At 39.6% G+C, this 16324-nt stretch overlaps 1 protein-coding gene and 1 long non-coding RNA gene across 2 annotated transcripts; one reads left to right on the top strand and one right to left on the bottom strand.

The window, feature by feature from the left end:
* Positions 1 to 1737: 1737 nt before the first annotated feature.
* Positions 1738 to 3911, bottom strand: LOC146462148 (uncharacterized). Its single transcript, XR_014857209.1, has 2 exons — positions 3600 to 3911; positions 1738 to 1898 (listed from the first exon to the last, which is right to left on the bottom strand). It is a non-coding gene; the product is annotated as an uncharacterized LOC146462148 (long non-coding RNA).
* A 97-nt stretch (positions 3912 to 4008) lies between these two features.
* On the top strand, positions 4009 to 16092 carry LOC146462147 (chitobiosyldiphosphodolichol beta-mannosyltransferase-like). Its single transcript, XM_085085971.1, has 15 exons — positions 4009 to 4356; positions 5808 to 5888; positions 7495 to 7601; positions 8219 to 8370; positions 9265 to 9354; positions 9724 to 9790; positions 10415 to 10464; positions 10582 to 10703; positions 11564 to 11602; positions 12689 to 12751; positions 12862 to 12972; positions 13717 to 13778; positions 14378 to 14430; positions 14996 to 15071; positions 15886 to 16092. The coding sequence occupies exons 1-15, from the start codon at positions 4158 to 4160 to the stop codon at positions 16015 to 16017; spliced, it is 1404 nt and encodes a 467-aa protein (XP_084942097.1). The 5' UTR covers positions 4009 to 4157; the 3' UTR covers positions 16018 to 16092.
* Positions 16093 to 16324: the final 232 nt, after the last annotated feature.

The following is a 16324-nucleotide window of genomic DNA, read 5'->3' as shown; positions in this document are numbered from 1 at the left end:
ACGTCTGCAAAAAATCCAGAACTTGCGGAACTATATTTTCGCTATTTTAAAAGACAATACTGTCAAACTTGGCTTTTTTACTTATTTTAAGATGCTTCCTGGCCTACATCGAAATTTCAGATTACCGAGATAAAGGTCTGTTGGAATATGGGAATGTTGTTTTTTGTGGAGAGGGGAAAACCGGATTACCCGGAGAAAAGGGAGATAAAAATTATAGCAGCTCTCATGAGGTCTCACGTGATTGGCTTGCAACCCTTCTAGAAAACAATAGAACAAACATCAGAACAATACCCCCAACCCTAAAAACAATAGAAACTAAAGGGCTCGGTGGAAAAAGGACGTGACGATTTCCTCGAAAAAAAAGTGCTCAAAAATCGCCGAATTTTCTCGTTAACTTGTGATTATTACAAGTACTTCAAGGCAAGTGTTCATAACTTAAATATTAATATTATTAGGACCCTTCATTATCTTTAGTAGTTTCACATTGATTTCGTTCATTTCGACATGTCCCGAATAAAATATAATAGCCAAACTCTCGCATATAAACAAAACAAAGGTGTGGCTGACTAGGGCCTTTTAAGCTCTCAATCTTGCACCCAGAGTCCTCAGGCTCTTTGGCCAGCAGAGACTCTGGGGAACTGGAATTTTATTACTGCAGGATTTCAGCAGCCAATCAAAAAATTTTAAAAGTTTTTTCAATTTCCCCAGTCTCTCCTGGCGACTAACTGCTGGCCAAACAGCCTGAGGATTCTGGGTACGAGATTGTTAAGCTCTCAGAAAAACACCACTACTTCCATTATGGCCATGTAAAGCTACTTAAAAGTTATTGAGTAGACCTTTTGTTTTGAATCTAATTGACCTCGATCTCTTTCCTTATTTTGTACCCTCGGCAAGTTGAGGAAAGTGTAAGTACCTTATTGACTTGAATAGACGCTTGGGACTTTTAGTCAAAATTGAGCTCTTTTGAGAAGGTGTCAAATCAAGAAGCTATGATTTACATAGTCATGCTAGGCAAACAGTACCTGTCAGACTGACTGACTTAACACATGCCCTCCCCATAGGACATCAAGTTTACTGTCCGGAGTGAGCTAACCACTTTCAACATTTACATTGAACATTTGTTGACAACAAACAAGAGTATTTTCAGAGTTGATAACAACCTTTTTAAGAATGATTGAATTTTAGGTATTAAAACATGTGGCCAATGGGCATTCTTTTTAGTCTTACTGCAAACATCTTGTACAGTTGCCATAGTGAAGTGTTTCCCTGAGAACATTGCGTGCAAGAGAGCCTCCCCTTTCAACATCATTATCTCTTTACTTACCCTTGGATTTTAGAGTAGCTTATGCAGCTAATATCTCTGAGCATTTACCCACCGAGCCATGAGAATATACACACAAAGACCAGGCCAGAACACCGGGAACTACGTCCCTTATTCTTTGCAAACTTACAGTGAGTGGGTTCTTTAAAGTCCCACAGAGTTATTTACGAACAAGGGTTGTGAGACGGGGCCTACAGTCTATCGTCCTTATCCGAGGAGACTAGATACAATGTAGTCTAATCATTTGCAGATGTCATTACAAAGGTAGCACTTTCTCCTCAGTTATTTAAAGACCCCGTGTTGGTTCGGCCGAGATTTGAACCCACAACCTCCCGCACGGTAGTCCAGTACTCTACCAACTGAGCTAACCAGTCGGCAGTTTATCAACATTCTTTGAGACATTGGCAAACCACAAGTTTTACAGACAAGATTTTATTCTTACAAACATTTGATTAAAACCAAAAATGTCCACTCCAATGTTAAATCTTCTCCCCTCACATGTAACTTGTAAACTTGCAGGGTACAGTATTGTCAATTCACACAGGTTTTCAGTGGTACTTCCTCCATAGGGAATGTTCTGGAATAAATAAATGAATCACTTAGTACTACACCAAAACTATGAATTCATGCTGTGCTATTCAAAAAAAAAAGTTTGTACAGACCAGTTGGGGCCCAATGGGCCTTACATGTGGCATTGCTGGGCGTGGAAGTTCCCCCAGGGCCATACATAGTGGGGAGCAGGGGGGCCCCCGCCCGGAAATCTGATTTTTTTCCTAACATTTGAGTTTGCTGAGCTATTTCTTGTAGCTATATTGGTCCGAAATCACAAGAAAATTGACTGAAAAAATATTTTTTTCAACGTGGATCACAAATAATTATTTTTGATGTTCAGATTGTATTCGCCCGGATACGTTTTCACTTGTCAAATACTCCCTTCCCCTCCCCCCCCCCTCCCAAAAAAAAATAAATAAATAAAGTACAGGAAACAACTTTGCTGTTGACAGTTTTTTCTTGCAAGCACTGTTTTAGCTTGCTATTAGGTTACAGGTAATTTAGTTTTTCCAGAATCATTTCTTCAGAATCTCAGTGTCTGATTCATAGTCTGACACCACACTTGTCGTTATCTCCAACACCATCATCGTTCTTTTCAGTAAAGACAACTTTCTCCTCTTCCTCCTCTTCTTCTCGATCTCATCTTCTTGTTATCTCTAGCATCTGCCTTTTAAGGAGTTTCTTTCACAGCCTTTTTGTTGTGAGTTTGAGATACTCCAGGAAAAGATCTCCACATTTTCAAATCGAAAACAGACGAGGGAAAACACTAAACCAGGAGAGTCGCCCTGCCCTAAACAGTCGCCAGTTCATAATTCAGTCCATTTCTATCGCTATCAGATTTTGTTTTCAGCGGCGTGGTTTATGACTAGCAGTATCATGACTACTAGCGGGTACTTCATGTAATTATTACTTGAACAGGAGCCATTTCTTCATTTATGAAGCAGAAAGTTTGCATGTATGTCCCAGGTTTCTAAAGCTTTCAGAATGTGAAAAAGTACTTACATTTGGATTAGAATTCAGTTCCAGTTTTATTTTCCTGAAGATGAAATTCTACTTACCAAACTAGTGAGTAACCTGCGATTTCCACTCGCCCAACGGGCTTGACACTCGCATTGGTGAGTAGGCGAGGGCTAATCTCAAACCCTGCATTGTGTAGCAGAGACCTTGGGGACAATTTTAAGCTAGACAAGGTGTTTATGCCATAATAAATCATGACAATTTAAGACAAAAACATCAGTGTGTTTTGTTTTCTTTAGGCAACTTTCTGTGTAGGAGTGAAATCAAAAATGTCCAACTACAAACCTTGTCTGTATAGGGGAGACCCCTGCGAGCGGTGTGCAGAGTTTGCCCCCCCCCCCCTCCGACAAAAAAAATCTTACCTACGGCCCTGAAATCCCCCCTCCCACTAGGAGCTCTTAAAAGCACACTTCAGAGCATTTTGACTGTCTAAGTTCACTCCGATCCTTCCACTGCTGAATTTGTTAAGCTCACTGCAAAGTATTAAACAGCTCAAAGGCCTGGATGCTAAAAATTTGGAAATATAATGGAGGGGAGATGAGAATGAACCACATGCTGCAATAAGCCAATATTGCATGTATAACCAGCTCAAGTTTTCACTCAAGCTTTACATGTTCGTGTTCATACAAGCTAAAAATGATGCAATAGCAGGGTTTTAGTAAACTGTTTAAAAAGATTCAGAAAGAAAATAATACTTCTAAGGACTTACCTTTCAAGTGTTTATAATCAATAGCGTAATTCAAAGCCATGGCCAGGAACGCAACGTGAAGAAACGGAGTCAATTTGGCGTTCTTGCATGTAACGTATTTAGCCCGGTAGCTGTTCCAGATTCTCTTCCATCCTTGCCACAAAGGATCAGCTCCTCTCGACAAATTGGTCGTATAATAGTCTCCAAGGTTACGAAGCTTTGTGTCTCCAAAGGAGGTCATCTTTTGCGCTTTTCTTTACCCTAAAAACCGGCCAAAGTAATCCCCTCTTTCGGCCACAAAATTGATTTGTGACTACAAGAAAGATAATTATGGGTTATGATGTCCCATAGTTCCATAGCGGACGCGTGTTCTCATAAGGGTTTCCGCTGACAGATTTTTTTTTTTTCAGGAAAAGAAGTTCAATATTTTGATTATAATATACGAAAACAACACGTGAATGGTGGGCAATTTTTAAACCCTAAAAAAGTCCAAACAGAAAAGAAACAACCATTTTTAAACGGAAAGACCTCGCTTCTTTCCACATGCTGAAAATCAGGCAACCGAAGAACCTATTTTAGATGTATTTGAACGCAACCTTGACGGGACTTTTTGTCTTTGTGATCTTCGCTGTCTACTGGCTAAGAGGGAGAAAGGGTAACTCCAAACCAAGGATCTGTATTCTGGTTCTTGGAGATGTTGGCAGAAGTCCTCGCATGCAGTATCATGCACTGTCATGTGCAAAGGCGGGCTACCATGTAGAACTGGTAGGATTTGGAGGTATGTTGTGAACTCTCTGGTGCTGTCAGAGGGATGGGCGATGAGGGGATGGGAAGGGGAACGGTCTCTTCGATTGTGGCTTTTTCTGCCATATTCCCTATCGGGCTAGGAGCATAACGCAGGGAGAGGGCTTATTGATTTTTAATAACTTACGCTTCAGGTGGTGGGGGGAGGGGAGTGTACCTGCATTTAGATAAGACCAGTGGATTAATGCAGTGTTCCCCCTGGGGCTACAGTACATTATATATTTGTATATGTCCAGTTTATGCCCTTCCCAGGCAAGGGGATATTGAACTGTTGAGGATTTGGCTTGTTCAAATCCACCCCATCCCCCCTGCTCTCCCAAGCAAATGTTCCACCCTTAGGTGGTCAAATGATCCTCCGGCAAAGACAATATTTGTATTTTGAGAGAGCCATTTGTTCACAAAGGCAAATACGGTCCTTTAAGGTGGCTCTATACCATTTCTTCAGTTTTGCTGGTAATGATATATATATTTTTCTTGATGTTCTGGTTCTTTCAGCCCTGTGAAAATATCAGGGTTCAAATATAGTTTCGAGTACCTAAGTCCTTGTGCTTTGCTAAAAACTCCATTACAACTGGTAAACCCCATTTCCATGGCAACCAGCAGATGGTACATCTCTTGATTTCTTCACTCATAGCTAGTTTCAAAATGGGTTTGTCCCAAATTTTGCATGGTAAAATTTCACTATTTTTATGTAAAGAAGAGAGAAACTCCAAAGTATCTCCTCGTAAAGTCAAAACAGATTCTGTACATACGTTTGGCCAATTTCTGCAATTTTCGTTTTTGCTATTTATTGCAGTTGTCCATGTATAATTCTCCTTAAGATTTTTTGGAATACAAATACCAGCTTAATCCTAACATTGAGCCAATTTTCAGACAAAGTCACTGTAGAAAACTCATTAATTTAAAATAGCCTAATATGTCTCAGCCTAAAACTGGCCTTGTTTCACGCGCCAGCCGGAATGAAAATTCCTGTATCAGTTAGAAAACTGTGTGTGCTTGCACCATTTTAGTACCCAGTTGCCGCGTTCCAAGTAACTGTATGGAGTCAACAATTCTTACAACTGCCACCTGCTGGTTTGCTCAGTTGATAGAGCACTAGACTGTTGAGCGAGAGGTTGCAGGTTCGAACTCCAGACAGACCAACACTCAGGGTCTTTACTTAAAATAACCAAGCAGAGGGTGTTGCCTTTGTTTGACATCTGCAAATGGTTAGACCTTCATGTGGCTCTGATGAACACATAGAAATGGCAGTCTCGTCTCCAATTTGGGGACATAACAAGAATCACTGAGGACATAATGAACCCTAGCTGTGACCACCCTCACCCTCACTCAAAGGGCCAACTAGTGTTGAGTGGCTAGCCCTTAGTGAGAGATGATGGACATAATTTTGTTTCAGTACTGATTTTATAAATTTCTTATATTTAGGGTCCAGTCCCATCCTGGAACTTGCAGACAGTGAAAAAGTGACCATAAAGACATTAGCAGAATTTCCAGAAGTCTTTAGAGGTAAGAAGTAGCTTGTTTCCCATGTGAGGTACTCAGGTATGCACGTTAGTGATGCCACAGTGAGAATGAGGCCAATTTTTAGATCTCAAAAAAGTCCCATAAGGCTAAAAATGGTCTCAAAAAAGTCCAGCGGCCCAGAATGACCCAACCCTAAAGTCCTTTCTTTTCTCTGTACTTTTTGCACATTTTTATTAAGTACATGCATATCCAGCTGTAATTATCTATAAGAATTATAACAGATATAGTGTATTTCCAGTGTATTCAAGAAGCCAGGGTCGTTCCACTACGTTGTTATGTTTAAAAAAGAAATTATGTTTCGCTGCATAATCTCATTTGTTACATGTATGTATATCAACCCCGTTGACAAATCCAATTTGTTTCCACTCCCCCACCAGCACAGTACCACTCCCTTACGTAATGCTTTATAGCAATCATCAATTCTCCGCGTGCCAGTAGGCACATAGGGATTGGGGTCGCTACCTTATCGTGGTGGGGCAGTTTGCTGTCTCAGTGACCCCTAGAGCTATGTTGGCGGGAGTCTTGCACTCCTGGTAGGGTCACCCATGCTGAACAGCTCAAAGGGTAGAGACCAGACAGAGAGTGACCCCCTGGTCCTCCAGGTTGGGGGTTGGACATAGGGCTAACACCCCTGCTCCAAAAATAGCTTAATGTTACAGAAGCCGGAAGCATTGACAATGATACAGCACAATCTGGGGGTGCTGTGGCTGGGGTTGCAATAATGCTCTTGGGCCAAAACCAGCGGGAAGCCCAAAGGCCGCTGGGCCCAATAGTAGCCTCCCAGCAGCAAATGACCATTGGTTGCTGGGACGTGAGGACTATGGCAGAGGCAACATGAACAGTGCAAGGGGCCAAGGAGATGGCGAAATATGGAATTGAAGTGCTAGGGATAAGTGTTTTATTGCAGCCTTACTGTAAACACTACAAAAGGTTGAACTGACTGTGTTGGGGCAATACTGCAACAAATGTTTCAAGCCTTACTTTCTGCAACTTGTCGTGTCAGGCTTCATTGTCATAATTTAAAGCATTGTGACACAAATTGCAAGAAATGTTATCTACAGTAATGTACATAAAATGCCTTAAGGACGGTGCGGAGGAAGTATTTCTGTGTGGTTTATGACTATGCGGGAAAAGTAGATCTTATCAAGGGCTATTGAAATCCAAAAAGGAAATTGGGAATAACCACACCTTTTCTAGAGATAATGAAGCAACAATTAATCCAAAAAACAGTAAAATACAGAGCAATGTATGGCTTTTTTTTCCAAATTGAAACTTTATCATCTCTGAATAATGCATGGTTACCCCAAATTTTCTTTTCGGATATAAAGAGCGCTTGCTAAGTTCTGCTTTCTCCGCATAGTTTTAATCTTGCAAAAATATCCCTGTATTAGTGGGCACCACCTAAAGGAACCCCAAGTATCTGAAGATGTGCAGAACGTATGCGCAGTAACAAAAGTAGGCATCGTCCTTAACTATGCTCAGATTATTTTCATGAGTCTTTTACCCTTATAATTATTGCAAGTCTATCCTGCATGCCCCGTACATCAATACCAATAAGTATCAGATTGTTTTCTCTTTTTTATTGCAGGTTTGCCTAAATTGATATTTTTTGCTACAAAGGCAATTTTCCAATTTCTCCAACTATTTTTTGTGCTTCTTCGTTGTGGATCTCAATGTACACATTTTCTAGTGCAGGTATAAATTAATTAAATCATGGTAACTGTAAGCCTTTTCATCTGTGGGTGAAATAAAAACTGGTAAAGGCATCTGCTCTTGCTTGCTATTGAAATGTATTTGGGGTTAACTCAAAACATCATTCTTGAAATCTACCTTACGTATTTTTGGAAGTCTTTGCTAATTTTTGGGAAAGTGTTTGGAAAGAATCATAAGCATTTAAAGGGGGAGTATCACATGAATTTTGACCTTTTGTGCTGAAAATGGTGCGTCAACACCTTCACTTGGTTATGCCAAAATGGCTACCATTTCAATATTTAGATTAGTACTTCTTACCTCATTCTTAAGCTCTAAGATCAAAAGAATATTTTACCTTGAACAAGGCACGAAGGGCTGATTTGAAGATTAAAATGGTAGCCGTTTGGGTATAAGGTTTATGAAACACAATAGTTATGAGATGGTAAAGTTCTCATGGTATATTGACACAATTTGATTTGTTTTTTTTTCTGTGTTTAATAATGCACACTCAGCTATAGCCTTGCACATAAACAATCCAGTCTCTTGTGCAATATTTTACAGTATACCACTCAAAGGCATTACAGGTATATACAAAAATGGTAAATGATTTTCTTTATTAGAATCCTCCAGCCATCCCATCTTTAGCAGCAGCCTGGTTTGTGAGTCTGTTGTGTGGCAGCAAGTTTATTATTGATTGGCACAATTATGGCTTTACTATCCTGGCTCTTGGATTGAAAAGTAATGACCATCCACTAGTCAAGATAGCTAGATGGTAAGTTTCTAAGTACAGTGTATCTGTGGCTGCTCATAACAGGGTGAGGGGGAGAGAACAGGAAGGTATGACCCCAAACCACTAAGTTCTAAGGAGAAAAGGTACACTAAAATGGGTGTGAAGATCAATGGTTCAAGGCCAGGCCTTTCCAGTTTGTTTTCTTAGACAGAAAAACAAGGCTCCAGAATGTCTCTCTTCACTCAGGTCTTTATATTCTGGGTACCATTGATATACTACTGGGAGTAACCAAACAATGGACTGGCATCCCATCTGGGGGGGCGGGGAGGCTATCAATGATCTTATTTGCTTCATGCTAGTAAGAACGACCAGGTTAACCTCGGCCATGTCGGCCACCTGTGGGTCAACATGATGTGCAACTTCATTGACATACCATTATATTTAGTCAGATCATCCCACCCTTTTTCATGGGGGCATGATTGTTGTACTGATTTGAGTGTTGGGCATTTGGTCTGAAGATTTACAGACCTGTGTTTCAGGGCTACAGGTCTCTGCATTCAGTGCCATGTAATTGTTTCCTTAAACAAGGAACTTTACCTCTCTTTCGGACTCTATACTCAGGTGTATAAAGGGGTACGTCTAGATGAGGGTAAAATTGGCCTCAATCACAACTTCATCTTTCTAAAATATAATAGTAATTTATTACACTACATCTATTACAAAATATTTGGAGACAATCTTAAAAGTAACCAGAAGGGTACCTGGATGTCGTTGATGGTAGTACCCACTTTTGTAGATTTCACGTAAGTTGGAATGAACTTTTTTGTTCAATGTTGTTGCAATCGTACAATCATACTGTACATGTACGCCAATGTACTGGCATACAGGTAGCTTGTTTTAAAACGAGACTCAACAAATGACATTTTTAATTTTTAGGTATGAATTCTTTTTTGGTGGCATGTCTTCAAGTAACTTGTGTGTCACTCAAGCAATGCAAAGGGATCTATGGGAACACTGGGGAATCAGGTTAGAGTTGAATGCCTTTAACTACATGTACTTGGAAATCAGTGCAATATTCAGTGCAATATTCAGTGATCGTGCAAGATCTACCACAGACCTGTGCAAAGAGCACTGCTGTGTAATTTAAAACTAATGCATTTTTGGACTCCAAGTATAACATTAAATATGAAATAGTAGCGGCATGTTGACTATGATATCTTCTTAACATCACAGCATTATGTTTAATTCCAGTTTATTGTAAGAATGTCGGTGGCGAAAATGGATTGTATCATATTACTCGCAACTGAAAGCAGAACAGTAGGTGTATACGTTAGAGACAATGTCATGTTAACTGTTAGATGTATTGTAACACACTGCTATGTCATTTGTGTTTAGGGCACTCACGTTATATGACAGACCTCCATTAAGATTTCATGCAATGGATCTGTCTGTCCAACACAAGGTAAACATAACATTAAGATTCTAATTACAGTACTGCAATTCGGCATGCACGCGTGAACCATAAGTGCAGAACGCGTTAAGGCCCGCGAGAGGGACGAGATTAAACCTAGGTTGAAAATTTACCTCGGTCAAAAGGACGAGACCCCGACACAACAGCATCTTATAGTCTACTGTGATTCCATTGTTTTCTGTCGAATAGATTTTTTTCCTCTCATTTAATAACTTGTAAACTGCATGAAATGCAGCCATTGTATGGAGTCGTCACGTAGGAGACTATTCTTGGCACAGCAAAATTTGTGGAGGAAATCTGCAAGACATGTTTCTCCTGGCATACAGTAATAATGTAATTATTAATCTTAAGAGCTTCATGTAGAGGTCGCCTTGAACATTTTGGCACAGTTTACACTGTTTGCTTTTTGTCAATCCTTAAAACTTTCCTTTTTTCAGTCACCTTTTTCTACAGTTGTTTTTATTACAATATTTCAGTTTTGTTTGTTGTTTCTGCTGGAACAAAGCCTGTGCACCAAGCCTAAATTATATGAATGCTAATAAATTATGAGAAAATTGATTTAAATGCTAGTTTTTAAAACATGAAGTTAACGTTTTCTTTTTCGTTTCATTCCAGCTTTTTCAAAAACTTTCTAAAGAATATGAAGTTTTCAGTGCAACACAAAGGTAACAGCTCTTCAATTAAAATTGCACTGTTTCGAGTGACCTTGAAAGTTTAGCGCAAATTCATTTTACCTAGTTTTATTGATCTGATTATCATGTATTTTCCCCATTTTCCCCAAGTCCTTCAGAATACAAGGAAAACGTTGAAGCTATGACAGCCTTTACAATGCAGCTCAAAGATGGACGAATTCTCAACAGACAACACAGATCTGCCCTTCTAGTCAGCAGCACTAGCTGGACAGGTGCAATTATTGTAATATATGTCATTTATGGTGTTATGTGCACACATTCCTTTCATGTTGACTGTCTAGTTGAAATGAATAAAAAAGTTACATTTGCAGCAAATGTCCATGTTTTGCTTTGTCTTTGGTATTAGGATTCTGTAGAATGTTGTTTAGTTTTGTTTGTTCATTTCTCTTGAAGATACTAGCTTATCTTAGTAATTCAAAAATTTGAGTTAAAATAAAGGTTTATGTATGTATGCATGTATTATAACAGCAAATTGACTATTAGCTGACGAAAGCCATCAGAATTAAAGGGGCAGTGCCAGCTATTTGTGATGTTACTTTGAATGGCCAAAAAACATATTTACATTGACAGAATCGTCAAAATAATGGTTTAGTTTTTGTTAACAGTAACCTACTCCTACACAGAAACTAGTGTTAGTTATCTGTGGCCGCAGATGGCCAAGATTGAAATGGGTTGAAACCAATTTTTTCAAGTTCTTCCAGTGTATTAGGAGAAATCGCTAAAAAACCTGATTATAGTTTGCTCTTCCCAGGAGAAATCCCTTAATATTTTCTTTCCGGTGATCTAAGAGCAATTTGATTTTTAGTGAAAAGGTGCCTTGTCAAATATTTGTGTACTTTCGACCAAAACACAGAGAAATCTCTGTGACAGTACCCCTTTAAAGTCTTGAAAAGGGTGTAAAAACCAATAAAGAATGAGTGTGCAACACTATACCTCAAGCACGTTTGAAACTACACTACCACATTACCTTAACATTTTATAAAGTGCTTTCCAAGTTTGGTCCTGAGGTGTAACACAAACATTGTCCTGTTGTTTACAATGATTGCATGCACTCTCTTTCCAATGTTTACAGAGGATGAAGACTTCTCTATCCTACTGGATGCGCTGGAAGGTAAGAAATTAACTTGGTACAGCTCAAATCTGTTCATGTACACCATCCTCATCTGTTAATTAACACCGATTACCACTATCTTATTTCTGGATGGTTTGCTTCAGGACAAACCTAAGTAACGCAGTAAATTACCGGGACTACTTTAAGTGATTGAACAATAGACTATTTGGCCCTGTTCAGACTAGGTGCCCAGTGCCAGGGAACTAAAAAGGCCGTTGTTCAGACTCCTTGGTGCCCAAGGAGCAATCGTGTCCTCGTACGTCAATTAAGCACCCGCCATTTTGTTTACTGTATCGTACACTTCTGTCCAGAAATGCACCTAACCCTAATTTTGGGTACTTTATATATGGCAGACCTTTCGTCGTTTTCATATGATTATTTGTCAGTTAGTAAGAATTTAGGGTAGGGGACACTTTGTGTTTTCTATCATACACTTCATGCATCTCATTAGCGTGCATTTCTGGACATATCGCGTATCGTAGGGTGGTGTGAGGAAAAAGCCTGGAGACTGACAAAATTCTGTTAAGACCAGTGTCCGTGCCCAGGAAGGGTGCCCGAGTACTACTCTTGGAGGTAATGCCCGTGCCCAGCTTTTTGCTCGTGCACTGACAAAAAGGTATGTTCTCGGGTACGGGTACTTGTCTGACTGAACGGAGCTTTCGTTTTTGTCTACTGAATCGAGCATCAGAGGTTTTGAAGTTATCTCAGAGCGATGACATACTGTCTTAAAATTCCGAATTTAAAGATTGTACTTAACTTTTACCCTAAGCTTTAACTAACCATAACAGTCCTTGGGCTCACATTCGGTGGGGATTTTACAGTACAGTGGAACCTCTCCTTACGGACACCTCTTTAACACGGACATCTCTCTATTATGGACAGTTCACTTGGTCCCTAGGAGACAGGAATCTATATAAAGCCTAGCTCTCTAAAAAGGACACCTCTATAATGCGGACACTTATCCCTGTCCCCTTGGTGTCCGTAATAAAGAGGTTTGACTGTATTTGAAACTCCTTTCAGCGTCCTGGAACGTAAGAAAGACTTGGTGAATATTTAATGCATGGATGTGTTTGTTTTTGCTAACAGCTTATGAGAAATTTATAAGTGAAGATCAAGAAACTCTTCCCTCATTAGTTTGTGCAATAACCGGTGAGTACAAATTGCGGGATTCCCTATATAACATTTGAGCAAAGTTCATCTAACTGGAACAAGAGTCTTAACTAGTTTTTCAACGCTTACTTTGTCCTTTACTTTCTCAGGCAAGGGACCATTAAAAAGGTATTACCAAGATATCATTAGTAAAAAGAACTTCAAACATGTCAGACTTTGCACTCCATGGCTAGAGCCAGAAGATTACCCAAGGCTGCTTGGTAGGTGCTCAAAAAAGGAGTATGAAAGCTTATGAACCTAGTAAAATTAATGACCTACAATAAAGGGTAATGTGGTGACATCCCCCCCCCCTTCCCCCCCCCAAAAAACCCTCCTAATGTTACTGTAATTCTGCTAGCAAATATTACCAACATTGAAGTTGCGAGATGAGATCTGACCCAACAAATGTGTCTCATGTTGTTGATCGCAAGTTTTCCTGTAGCTCAGTGACTAGAGCATCAGGGTAACCGGTGTGTAGATGTGAAGGGTCGTGAGTTCGATAGTTAACGTTGGGTATTCGGATAAAAAGTTCTTTGTCCGATGCTCTTGACCTACTAAATACCACAACTGTATATCTTTCTCAAGCAAGGATACTAACCAATTATTCTACGAGCGCGCGTTGGCTATAATCATCTCACATCCAACAAGCGTGAGCAAAATAATCAAGAAATATTTTTTGCAACAACAAGCAGGAGGCAATTTAATGGTCTCTATTTCTCGGGCATGGTATAATCATATATGGCTCATATACCATGGCTGCTAAGCCAATCAAATCCCTGGAATTACATTTTACATTGATCCTGCTTTTAATAATTAGCGTGGTCTACCGGTTTATTCATCTTGCAGTTTCGCTTCCTCGTAACATAACATACCAGAAGCAATATCCGGAGTTCAGGCTTTTCTGGTTCGCGTTGTCGTATGTTGAGCTTTGTTATTAATGAACGAGTTTTCATCAAATTTTTTAGGTTCAGCTGACCTTGGCGTGTGTCTTCATAAATCATCATCAGGACTTGATCTCCCCATGAAGGTCAGTAAATCAGTCAGCAATATCGCTGGTTGCTTTTCCTCATCATCTTTCTCTTACTGACACTTTTCACCTGAAGTGAAGAAAAAATGTTTTTTTTTTTTTAAGATTTTTATTAGACTTGACACAGAATACAATAGTAAACACAACTTACACTAGAGCGGTTTTCAATTGAGTGTCGTAAAACCAAAACCAAAGTAATTACTCTGGCCAATCGTAACAGATGTAAACAACACAACGAGCCAGTCAGAATTCGAAGCAAATACATGTAACTGGCGCCAAGCGCGGGAAAACACGTGCGGCGAAAACACGATTGGTTTTGGTTTGGATTCTCATTGGTTGAGAAAGTGGCGCGAGTTTTGTTAACCAATCCCAGGGCGTAGTAATGCAAAACCAAACCAAACGCGAAATTACTTTCGACACTCAATTGAAAACCGCTCTATATGCGATAAATTACAGTTCTTACTATGTTTGCAATAAATGCTGACTGTACTTGCAGTACTTACAATTACACTACTTACTATACTTACAATAGCTGTATTACTTACAGTGCTAACAATATTTGGAATGAAAAAAAAAAAATGCTTTTTGGTTCTTTTTAGGTGGTTGACATGTTTGGCTGTGGCCTACCAGTGTGCGCCATACACTTTGAATGGTGAGCTCGTAGTCAGAACACTAAGGTTTTACTGTATGGAAGTTCAAACCAACTTATGAGAGAAAAAGATTCCTTTATTTTTTGAGGGTACTGAATGTCCCTGCTATCAACGGGAGCCCTCCGAAAAACTATTGCAATGCGAGAACATCGCGCCAACTCGAACCAATTTTCCTTTCCCTTCAGGTCATCTTCTATATAACTTTACCCTCGATAACTCGACCTCCCGGTAACTCGAACTTTTTTCAATTTCCCTTAAAGGTTCGAGTTATCGGGAGTCGACTATACACTTCTCTTAAGACTACGAATATATAAATGCTAAGTTAATTCTGAAATACTAATATACAAATCCTACAAAACTAATACAATGCAATACAATACAATACAATACAATAACAAGGGAATGAAAACAACAATCATTTCATCTTATTAAAATCTATACAACTATATGCATCTGAACCAGTAATCGGAAGGTCTTAGGTTCGACTCCTGATAGAAACACTCGGATTTCCTTTTTCCGAGTAGGCCTGTGTCTGCACTCACTGAATAATTTGTCTTATACCTTTAGCTTACACGAGTTGGTAAAACACGAAGAGAACGGCCTGATATTTCACGATAGTAGAGAACTGGCTCAACAGCTCAAGGTAAACATTTCTAAAATGCTACTTTTCGAACAGTTTCCTGTAGCTCTGTGGTAGAGCATCCGAACTAGTAATTGGAAGGTCTTAGGTTCGACTCCTGATAGGAGCACTCGGATTTTTTTCCGAGTATGCCTGTGTCATTTACTGATTAATACATCATTCTCAGTTACCACTTGTCACATAAAATTCTTGAGTACATCATGACAACTCTGTTACACCATTTTGACAACTTTCCGTGACTGACGTGACCCTCAGCGGCTGCACGTATAGAGTGGGACTGGGGAGTACACAAGCGACTCCCTTCGCGACTTTTCAGGAAGAGGTTTACTAATGACAAGCTACCCATTTCATGGTCAACCATTGCAATAGAAAACTAGGAATTTCGTCCTCTCCCAAATGTTCAAATGTGCCTTTCAGTTTAATCAACGATTAGAGACGACGTCGGGTGCGGTGAACGACAGCCGAGGGCATACTTGGACGAAACACAATTTTTAACACAACGTTCCTAACAAGATTTTATATACAGTCGAAGCTCCGCTAACGGACACCTCGCGTAGGCGGACACCTCTCGTGAGCGGACACTTGGTCATGTTCTCAGCTACAGACAACCTAAACACTTCATTTTTAACCTCCTATGAGCGGACAACTCTCTCAAACGGACACTTTTTCTGGCCCCAAGGGTGTCCGTTTACGGGAGGCTCGACTGTACACCTCGAAGACCAGTCCGAAATAAAACTTTTTACGCTGTTTGAGTAATCTTGTTCTAAGAAAATGTTATTCTTCCGGCCTCTGTTGATTGATTTTTCGTCCTTTATAGAAGCTGTTTAGAGGCTTTCCCGTAAGCAAGCCGCTTCTTACAAGTTACAGAGAAAACCTAGCAAGTTTCCAAAGGACTCGGTGGGATTCAAGTTGGAGCAAAATTGTTCTACCTTTATTAAAGGAGAGATAACGACGTTCAACATGACGAATCTTGTAGTAAACTAAAATATTAGATAATTAATAAAGGGATAAATATTTAGATAGATGATGGCGTGAAATATTTCTTGAATTAAGCCGGATTATTTGACCATTTGCTTGGAGTAGATGTGTAGTTAGTTCGAATAAGGATTTTGGCAATTGTGAAAAATGTAAAAAACAAAAGCGTATTTGCCAAGATATAAATTTGCCGTTATCATGGCAGTAAAATGGACTTCGTAGACAATAACAACAAGAAGATGCTTTTCAAAAGCATCTTCTTGATGTTGGGACAATAACGA

The sequence above is a fragment of the Pavona decussata genome, unplaced genomic scaffold (genome assembly GCF_977016875.1).
Source record: "Pavona decussata unplaced genomic scaffold, jaPavDecu1.1 SCAFFOLD_191, whole genome shotgun sequence".
NCBI lineage: Eukaryota > Metazoa > Cnidaria > Anthozoa > Scleractinia > Agariciidae > Pavona > Pavona decussata.
Note: the sequence above shows the minus strand (reverse complement) of the source record. Positions and strands in the feature narration are given on the sequence as shown.

Coding starts and splice junctions, on each gene's coding strand:
- LOC146462147 (XM_085085971.1), top strand. CDS start 4,158: ATGTATTTGAACGCAACCTTGACGGGACTTTTTGTCTTTGTGATCTTC. Junction 7,602..8,218: donor GTACACATTTTCTAGTGCAG/GTATAAATTAAT, acceptor TTTCTTTATTAG/AATCCTCCAGCCATCCCATC. Junction 13,779..14,377: donor GACTTGATCTCCCCATGAAG/GTCAGTAAATCA, acceptor GGTTCTTTTTAG/GTGGTTGACATGTTTGGCTG.